The 9,556-nt window shown below is 60.4% G+C and overlaps 1 protein-coding gene across 1 annotated transcript; it reads right to left on the bottom strand.

Moving 5' to 3' along the window:
- Window positions 1–5,643: 5,643 nt before the first annotated feature.
- LZTS1 (leucine zipper tumor suppressor 1) lies at window positions 5,644–9,211 on the bottom strand. The gene is made up of 3 exons (XM_009953029.2): window positions 8,861–9,211; window positions 7,606–8,427; window positions 5,644–6,309 (listed from the first exon to the last, which is right to left on the bottom strand). The coding sequence occupies exons 1-3, from the start codon at window positions 9,209–9,211 to the stop codon at window positions 5,644–5,646; spliced, it is 1,839 nt and encodes a 612-aa protein (XP_009951331.2).
- Window positions 9,212–9,556: the final 345 nt, after the last annotated feature.

Below are 9,556 nucleotides of genomic sequence, written 5' to 3'. Positions count from 1 at the left end.
TAGCCAGCAGTGCAAGAAACTGCCTCAGAAATGATCAGAAGCGCTGGAAGCAGCAGTGCAGGCGGTGATGCTGCTTCCCTTGCCTGGATGACGCTGTAAATGTGCTGAGCTTTTGGGCGGTGCTGGGGGGGACCAGGGGTAGGGCTGGCTTTGGTTCCCTTGGCTTTGTAAGGTCAAGGGAGAAGGCTGTGCTTGTAGGCACAAAACCAGCCCCCTGAGGCTCTTCAGCCCTTACTTGGCAGAGTTAAATTGGGCTCACTTGTTGCTTAAACCTGTAGGACCTCTGGTTTAATGAGGGTTGTATGTCTGGCAGAGCTTTGGGGATGGCACCCAGCTCTGACCTGCCCCTTCTGCTCCCTGGCCTGGTGCACGCCAGCGGCCGGGCTGCAATGGGGGCGCTGGCAGCGCCACGCTGCTCCGCGCTGGCGGTGACTCCTGCCAGCATCGCCGGGCACGCCTGAGCCCGCTGTCCTCCGGCTCCAGAGCCTCAAAGCAGGGCAGAAATCTCCTCCCGGCTCCAGGAGACAATCCATCTGCCAGCGCAGGCTCAGCATCGCTGTCGCCCCGCGCACGCAGGCAGGTTCCCGGGTTACAGCAGGCTCCGTCCTGCAGACAGAAGCTCCCGTTCCACGGGGGGGAATGACAGCAACAGCTTTAGCTCCCTGGGAGCAGGCTGGGGCTTGCAGCACAGCTCTTCCAGCACCGAGCCGAGACCACAGCCCTTCGCTGGGGAAATGGGGTGGGGAAGGGAAGGGGCGCTCGGGGCTGGGAGGGAGGGGTGCCCCTCTGCGTGGCGTCGGGCTGGGCTCTGAGCCATCCCTGGGCTCTGTGTCGCTGCCCAGCCGGGAGCGAGCAGCTCCTGACATGGCCCTTAGCTGGATGCTAAACAAACAGCCCAATATTTCATGGCGTGGAGACAGCAGGTACCATGCTAAATGGGACGTGCTGATCTCCCAGCTGCTGCCTTAGTGCATTTACATGCTGTTTTCTTTTTTCTTTTTTTTTGGGTAATGACTAATGAGGACTGCCTGGGGGTCTTATCCCCCTTTGCCAACCGATGTCAGCCAGTCAGGTCCCTCTGAGAAGCACACGCCAGCTGTCGGCTCATTTAGGAGGGGAGGAGAGCAAACATTGGGCACGTTTCCCCCACCCTGCCCCTTGGGTTTTCGGTTGGGACTGGCAGATGTAAGGCAGGGGAGCAGGCTGGTGGGGAGAGCTGCTGCAGGTTATTTGCACATCAAAAGCAGCTTTGCCTCCGACCCTCTATCACCCTGTGAGCACGAGGTGGCTCGATTTAATTGCTCTTTCAAAGGCAGCCCTGGTCTTGTCTCTGCTGAGATTTTAGGTCTGACTCTGCCCCCCATAGCCAGAAACTGGTGCAGTGGCACCAGGGTGTTAAAAGGAGATGCAAATCAGCTTTTCTCCATCTTGAAGCTTATTTGCATCTGCTGATTAGTTCAACAACTAATTCAAACTCCTTCTGTTGGAGGACGGTTGGTGCTCAGGCAGCTGGAGCACAGGGGAAGCAGGGAACCCCAGTGACTGGGGGGGGGGAGATGCACAAGCTGATGCTGCTGCTCCCTGTGTTTTGCCCCCCAAAACCTGAGCTAACCGTGCCCCTCGTGCTCAGACCTTTCCTCAGCCCAGGAGCCCCGGCACGCACCCATGCCGTCCCATTCATGTTCAACCTGCCACAGAGGAAGCACGGGGTATCACGAGGGAATGGCTTTACCCCCGTGTTCTGATCCTTCCTGAACGTGTCCGCTCTTGGGCATGAAGCAGTGGAGTTGCAGCAGGTGCTGGGCTGCCCGGGCCGTGGCTGTCCTCCCCTGCTCACCTTTTGCAGAGTCCTAGAATGGTTTGCGTTGGAAGGGACCATAAAGCTCCCCTAGTCCCAGCCCCGCTGCCGTGGGCAGGGACACCTTTCACCAGACCAGTGCATCCTTTTGATGCTCACAGCACCCTAACACAGGAGCTGCCTCTGCTGGTGTAATGGCCCTACAAGGGCCGGGGGGGGGTCCCACCACCTGATTCCTGCTGCTGCCTGAGGGAGAGGATGCTCTGGGCCCTACCCGTGGGGAGGACACAGCTTTTACTAGTCAGCAGCTTCATGAAGGGTTTGCTGGAAGAGGGGTGGGACCCTCACCTGGTTTAATGGAAGGAGCAGCCCAGGGTGTTCAGAGCTGGGGTTTTGGCTTCCCGGTGTCCTGGGCACTACCAAGAAGCTGTCCTTACTCTGTGTGTGCCCTCGGAGGTGCTGCACTTGTCTCCAGACCTGCCCTGACTGCTGCTGCTGAGCCCTGGTAAGTCTCTGCTTTGCTGCACTGCAGCATCTGCGATTTGGTTGCGACTTCTGCAGGACAGGGGTAACTTGGGAGCCGGCTCAGGGCTCTCCTCCTCCCTGCTCCCCTGACATGGAGACGTGGACAGACCTGGGAAGGGCTCGGCTGAGCCAGCAGCACCCCGCAGCCGGGGCAGGTGATGGTCGGAGGCGATTTGTAACAGAAGGTGCCGCTCGGGAGAAAGAGAGTCCTCACGCGTGGTTTTCTATCTCCTTCCTCCTCAGCAGTTTTCAAAGGCTCTAAAAATAAACTTCCCTCACGCCTCAGGCAGCGTGAGCGAAGCCAAGGTTTCCCTGGAAAGCGTCGGCGGGAGCCGGGTGCCCTTTCGAGGGGCACAGAGCAGCTTGTTTGGGGCTTGGGCCCCCCATGCCCTGCACTGCGGTGGGGAGAGTGCCCCTTGGAAACAGCTGGATGAGTCAGGGTGAATAGTGTTTCCACAATTTGAGTGGTTCCCCCTATTTTGTGGCCCCCAACCTCCCCCTTTACCTCCCCCCCCCATGCTATTTAGACCAGCAAAACCACCAGGTCCGTGCAGTGGAAATAGGCTCCGAGTTGATGGGGTTTTGGAGGAAAACACCTTAAATAGTCAAAACACGTCCTTGGCTTCATTAAGGCCTTTCCACTGTCGCTCTCCCTCTGTAATGGTCTTCTCTGGCTCTCCCCAGGAGATGGACCTGCCCACCCCTGGGGGCTGGGGGTTTGGGCTGCGTGGGGTCGGGATGAAAATCGGTCTCTGGGGCAGAGCAGGAGGGCAAAGCCCGTGGGGGCACGGGCTGGGAGCAGGGCCGGGCAGATTATCTCCTCTCCGGGCCCCCCTCCCCCCCGCCCCGCGTTCGCCGCAGGCAAGTTGCCGCTTTTCCATGCATGGGTTATCCCAGCTGCACAGCGGAGATAACGCTGCTCGCTGGCGGGGCTGGGAACAAACAGGGCCAGGTGGAAGGATGTCCCCAAAGGGGACCTCGGTGTGCTGCGATAAATGGGTTGTGGCTTGAGGGGGGGGGGGTGATGTGCCCCGGAGAGGCACACGGCAAAGCGCTGCCCTGGTGAAAATCCTCCGCACGCTGCCAAGCCAGGCACTCGGAGAGGCTAAATAAGTTTTAAAAAATTTATTTATAAATAAAAACATAAAATTACCAGTAGTTTACATCGGTCACCAGAAATAACATCCAAAAAACCTGCAGAAAAATAATTATATGTACAGGCCGAGCCCGGCCAGCCGCAGAGCGGGGCAGGGCGGCCGTGGCACACCGGGAGCGACACACCTGCGATGCGGACGGTCACACACAGCGTTGTGCAAAGGCAGCACGTCGATGCCTCCGGGCGATCACATCATACAGCGCTGGCTGGGGAGGACACGGGGCTGGGGCGACGGGGACGAGGGATGGGGCAGCAGGGACGGGGCTGGGCATCGCCTCGCTGGGGGCTGCGGGACGGGGTAGCCGGGGAGGGCTCGGCTCCCCTCGGCACCCCGCGTGTTCGGCAGTGGGAAGCTCCCGGTCGCCGTGCTCTGGCTCCAACGCGGGGTGCGGAGGGGGTGCAGAGCCCTTGGTGCAGGGCTGTGGCTTGGATGATGCAGAAAATCCCTTCTGGTCTCGCGAGCCAGGGCGGTGCCAGGTGCCATCCTTCGTCCCTGGTCTTTCAGCTCTCCCAAACATCCTTCAGCAGGTCTGGGCAAAGGCTGGCTGACGGGACGTGGCCCTGACCTACAGCCACGGGGCTGGAACTGGGATTTGAGGTTGGCTTTTCTCCAGCGGACCACGGCAAAGGATTGGCTTGTGCTGTGTGGCAGCACCGGGACCGGCCGGGATGCGCCGGGGCGGCGTGTTGGGGGGTGCTCGGGGGCAGGTGCAGAAGGCACAGACTGGTTTCCGTGTGTCACCTTTGCAGGCTGGCTGGAGAGGGGTGAGGGGTGCTCAATTTTGCTGCTTGTGCTTTGCAGCTTTGAGCCCTTGGCCGAATTCGCGGCCTGGGATCGTGCAAGACCCCCCTGCAACCCTGGGATGGGGCTTCCTGGGCTGGCGCCCAGCTCGCTAGTGGGTCAGCAACCGTATTGCAGAAAAACCACCATTGCACTAGCAAAAAGTGGTCCCGGCTGGGGACCTCCACTCTGGCAAGCTGGATGCTGGCTGACTCCCTCCCGGCCCGTGCCGAGCTGCGGGAGGACAGTAGCGGAACCTTGTTACCCGCTCACTGGCGGCAGGAGGAAATTTTAAGAGCTGGGGTAGAAAACAAAATGAAAGTTGTTGGTTTAGGGTTTTTTTAACCAGCTCCTGTTGATGGGATCCCATTGACATAAGGGCACGGGAGGATATAAGGCAGCCAGGGGTCCCGGGAGGGATGGTCGCAGCGAGCAAGTGAGAGCACGTGGGGTTGTGGGGCAAACACAACCTATTTCCCCCTGGATTCCTTGTGTCAGACTGTGGCTTGGAAATTTCTGTTAATTCTTAAATCCAGTTGCCTGCCTGGCAGCTGGAGAAGAGGGACACCGAGTCCTTGCCCATCCCAGCGGGGAACGCTGGGCTCGCCACGGCTGCGCAGGTCCGGGGAGGAGGGATGTGCCGGTGCAGCTGTGGTCAAGGGACGGGTGCGGGTGGGCTGTGCTCGTTAGTGAAAGGAGATTTTGGTGGGGGTGCTGGCTGCAACGAGGTGGGGGGCATGTGCGTGTGGGCAGGGTCCTTCCTGAGGCACTACGGCAGCCGAAGTGGGAGAAGGGGATGCGCAGCCCGCGCCGGAGGCAGCTCCTTGGTCCTGGAGGAAGGTTAAGGAGGTGTGAGAGCAGCGCGGTGCTTCCTCCAGGCCGCGGGCTGGCAACGTGCTGTGGCCGATTCCTCTTGAAGACGGCTGGAAGGGCTGTGGTGCCCCCGGCCCCAGAGCTGCGCGGTCGTGGGATCCCTCCGAGCCTGGAGCAGAGCATCCCCTGGGAGTTTCGCATCATCTCACTATCCGACAGAAGATTTTTTGAAGTCCTGTTCCCTGGTTGCCCCCATCGCCGGCTTCCCAGTCCTACAGCGGGGCAGAAGGGATGCTGCCGAGGCGGCAGCGGGGGTGAGGGGGAGCTGCTGGCACATCACCATTGGCACGAGTTGCTTGTTCACCTCTGTAACACGACAGGCGGCGGAGGGCACGGCTGCGGTGGGGCACGAGGGGAGAAGGGCTGGCGAGCTGGCCAGGCCACCAGCTCCGCTAATAAATACATGGCTCATCTGAACTGTACAAGGCGCGGGCCGAGCTGCGGGGCAGCGCTTCTCGCCTGGAAGAGGTGCCCGCCCCCGAGCTGCGAGGAGGAGAAGGCAAACCTGGCTCAGATCTCGGTGGCGATGATGTCCTCGTAGGGGACGTCAGCGCCGGGTATGTCCAGCTCGATGGGCTCCTTGCCATCTTCCCCTGCGGCGAGCTGCTGAAGCATCTTCTCCAGGTTCTGGTTCCTCTTGTACATGTGCAGGTAGCTCTGCTGCAGCTGCTTCTGGTAGTGAATCACCTTCTCCTTCTCCTCCCTCCATGTCTGCCGCTCGTGCTGGAAGCCGGAGGTCATCTGCTCGTTGTTGTCCCGCTCAGCCTTCAGCTCTGCCCGCAGCCTCTCTACCTCTCCCTGCAGGGCTTGAGCATCATCCACCACGGCGCAGGGTCTGGCCACCTCCCGGGCTTCGCTCAGCTGCTCCTTGAGGATGGCGAGCTCTGTCCGCAGGTCCACGATCTCCTGCTCCAGCAGGTTCACCTTCTCCCTCAGCAGCTCGGACTCGTTCTTCTTGCGCTGGAGCTCGTTCTCGCACACCTCCAGCTCCATGGCTTTGGTGCGCAGGGAGCCCTCCAGGTCCTGGGTCTTCATCTCCAGCCCTTCCATCTTCAGCCTCACTTCCTTCAGCTGAGCCTTCAGGCTGAGGATCTCGGTGGTCTTGGTGTTGAGCTCCGTCTGAGACTCCTTCAACTGCTGCTTCAGGAGGGAGATCTCCCCTGACTTCTGGCATACCTGTGCGGAGGGACGCAGCACCTGAGTTAGCGTGGCGCCTCGGAGAAGGCCCACAGCACCCGCGGTACCCCGTGCAAGCCGTGCTGGGCACAGCTGGGGTTTGGCACATGGAGACCCCAGCCATGAAATCCCATGCAGGGCGATGCTCCAGCACAGGGAGCAATGCCCCACGCTCTCAGGGGGTCTGGAGGGGCCCCCACGCTCTCCATGCACGACACGGAGGGCTGCTAGCGAACAGACGGGAGGATTTAAGGAGCTGACGCCCCTCAGCTGAGGTGTGGAAACGGAGGGTGTCAGGGAAGCGCTCAAGTCTCCATACCCTGTCCAACACGTTCGCTGAACCCACTGCCGCCGGCTCACGCGGTCAGTTAAACTCGCTGAGCTTGTTCCGCAGGCAGGCACCCACCTGCACCCCGCAGAACTGCAGCGGGGAGCAAAGCCTGTAAATCCCACTGGAGCATCCCGCTGGAGCCTAAAGCAGGGCTGGCACGGCCTCTCCCAGAGACAGCCCTTGGGGGGTCGGCGCTTGGTGGGACCCTGCGGCTGCCGGTTCGGAGAGGTGGCTCAACAGTGCAAATAAAATAAAGATACTGAAAGCGGCCTGAGAAATCCTTGCATGCGAGGGAGCGGAGGTGAACACCACGCTCCTTGAAGGACACGGGGCCACAGCTGTGCCTCTCCCTGTACGGCCGCAGCGGAATGACAGCCGTGGATGTTTTTCAGGCGGGTGAGCAGGCTCGCTTCTGAATTTTCAGCAGTTTAATGGTCCTTGTTCAGCGATACCCAATCAGTGAGAAAATTAAGCTTAAGGAGAGAGTGGAAGGTTTTATTACTCCCTAATAAATGACCGTGGCAAGTGTAAGTAGTTCCTATTTACGCGTGGGAAGGCAGCTTTACTGCTCCTTTGGGGCAGGCAGCCTGAAAAACCCTGCGCTGGAGGTTGGAAGCATGAAGTTATTTTAATGACTGGGGTTTTATGCAGTAGTTGTTTCCTTCTATGATGTGAAGTGCTGAGGGTTTAAGAGGGGCAGTGAGTCCCTCAATTATAACGTGCAGAGCCTCCGTGCGACAGACCAGGGCTCTCCTCAGGTTTAATATCCATCTCCTACAGCCTGGGCTTAGCCTGTGCACCACCTGCTCTGCTCAGACCCTCCGTGGTGCTGCTGGATGCAGGTATGGAAAGGGAGAAGCCCTGCGTGGTTTATTGCTGGTGCTGGAGCTGTTGCCTTCCACGCACACGCTTTGCTTTCGGCATTGGCAGCCCGAGATCTCTCTCGGTGCTCCAGCGCCACTTACCTCCCACTGGGTCTCTTCCAGCGCTGGGGCGAAGCTGGTCTTCTCCTTCTCGTAGGACCTCAGCTTGGTCTCCAGCAAGTTTTGCTCTTTCATGAGGTTCTCCAGCTCCTCCCGGAGCTGCTTCTTCTCCTGCTGCAGCTGAAACACCTGGAGATGAAGGACCTGCTGCGTCCGCTGGGTTTTCTGCGAGGTTTGCTTGAGCTTGCTGTTGCATTTCTGCTTGAGGCCCTCCAGCTCTTCCTTGCAGCGCCGCTGCTTCTCTTCGTAAACCTGGCAGGAGCTGACCTCCTTCTCCTCGAAGCTCAACTGAAGCTCCTGCAGCTCTCCTTCCCTCTCGAGCAGCTTCTGCTCCAGCTCCTGAATGGTGGACTCATCTGTGGAGATGGGTGAACGGATGCAAGTGGTCTTCTCGGCGGCATGGTGGTGGGGGACTTTGCCAGGGTTGAGGATCTTGTTGCCCCCATCGGAGAAGGACATGGCCTTGAGGCTCATCATGTTGCTGTCCTGGATGATGGCACACTGCAAGATGTTGTGGGCCGAGCCCCCGAAGCGGCTGATGGGTCCCATGGGCGTGACGAGGGGGTCGAGCTGGTAGCTGCTGCTGGTGCTGTGCGTGGGGAGGCTGGACATGGAGTTCCTGCCGGAGTCGGACAGACCCCCCGAGCACAGCACCGGCTTCAGCTCCTGCTCCTTGGCTTTGTCTGGGGGGTGCAGCTGCTGGGAGAGGTGACCCCCGTTCTCTGGGGAGGAGTGGAGGATGGTGCCGGACCGGGGCAGCACCGGCTTGAAGGCAGTCGGTCGTGCGGCCGGCTTCTCCGCGCCCTGGGGAGAAGAGCAGAGCCCGTCAGCACAGACCGACACCGTGTCGTCACTTCTCCCCCACCCCTTCTGCCCCCAAAGATGAGACCCCCATGGTGGGGATAGCTCGGGTCTCCATCAAAAGCTTGGGAGGATGCTGGTGGCTAAAAGAGCCGCTCTTGGGAGGCAAACGGCATGTTTGGAAATGAAAGGATGCGGATCGCGTTGCTGATCCCAATCCCTCACAGCAGAGGGTGGCAGGGTGCCCTCAGCACCTCCCTGCTGCCCCTCTCCCCCCAATTCCTTGGCACAAACTATTTTCTCTGGGCATTCTCCTGGACCAGGACCAGGACCAACCCTGCAGTGGGACCTGTGCCCGCTTCGAGGGCAGACGGGGTCCAATGGGACACCCCCCCCACACACACACACTTCTGGAGCCACCGTCTCCCCTACTAACCACTTCCAGCTGACTGGGAAAGGGCATCAGCTTCTGCGGCGTGGGCGTCCCGAAGTCCATGGCGCTCGTCCCGGCTTGGCTGCCCAGCTCCCCGCCGGCAAGCGAGGTATAGTCCGGTCGGTGGGGGCCATGCGATTTCTGGCTGACCTTGATGTAAAAGAAGTCCTCATTCTTGCTGCTTTTGGAGCCAGACTTGTGACCGGAGTCCTGGGAGAAGCCGAAGCGGAGCAGCCCGTCCGAGTACCTGTTGAGCTTTTTCAGGTGGGACGACTTGCGGAGCTTGTACTGGGAGGCTCGGCAGTGCTTGCTGTGGAAGCTGTGGCCGGAGATGAGGCTACTGACGCTGCCCATGCTGCTCCCGGGCGGGGGGCATGCAGCGGGGGGAGCGGAGCCCAGCTGAACCGTGTGGCGAGGGGTCCGGGCAGCGGGAAGAGACGGCTGCTGCCGCAATCATAGCAAAGACCTCGCTGCGCCTGGGAGCTGCGAGCCTGGGGAGGGGGAGCAGAGAGAGCAGAGAGCAGGGTGAGGAAAAGCGGCTCGGGGTTGCGGGTGCGACGCTGCGCCCGTGGTCTGGGCATCGGTAGGAGCGGGGCGGTTTCTGGCGATGGGGGTGTGTAAGCACACGCCTTGCCCTGCACGTTTGGGCACCAGCTGGCGTCAGCGCGTGAAAGGGCTTTTGCAACGTGCACGCGTGTT

The sequence above is a fragment of the Leptosomus discolor genome, chromosome 23 (genome assembly GCF_034619465.1).
Source record: "Leptosomus discolor isolate bLepDis1 chromosome 23, bLepDis1.hap2, whole genome shotgun sequence".
Lineage (NCBI taxonomy): Eukaryota > Metazoa > Chordata > Aves > Leptosomiformes > Leptosomidae > Leptosomus > Leptosomus discolor.
Note: the sequence above shows the minus strand (reverse complement) of the source record. Positions and strands in the feature narration are given on the sequence as shown.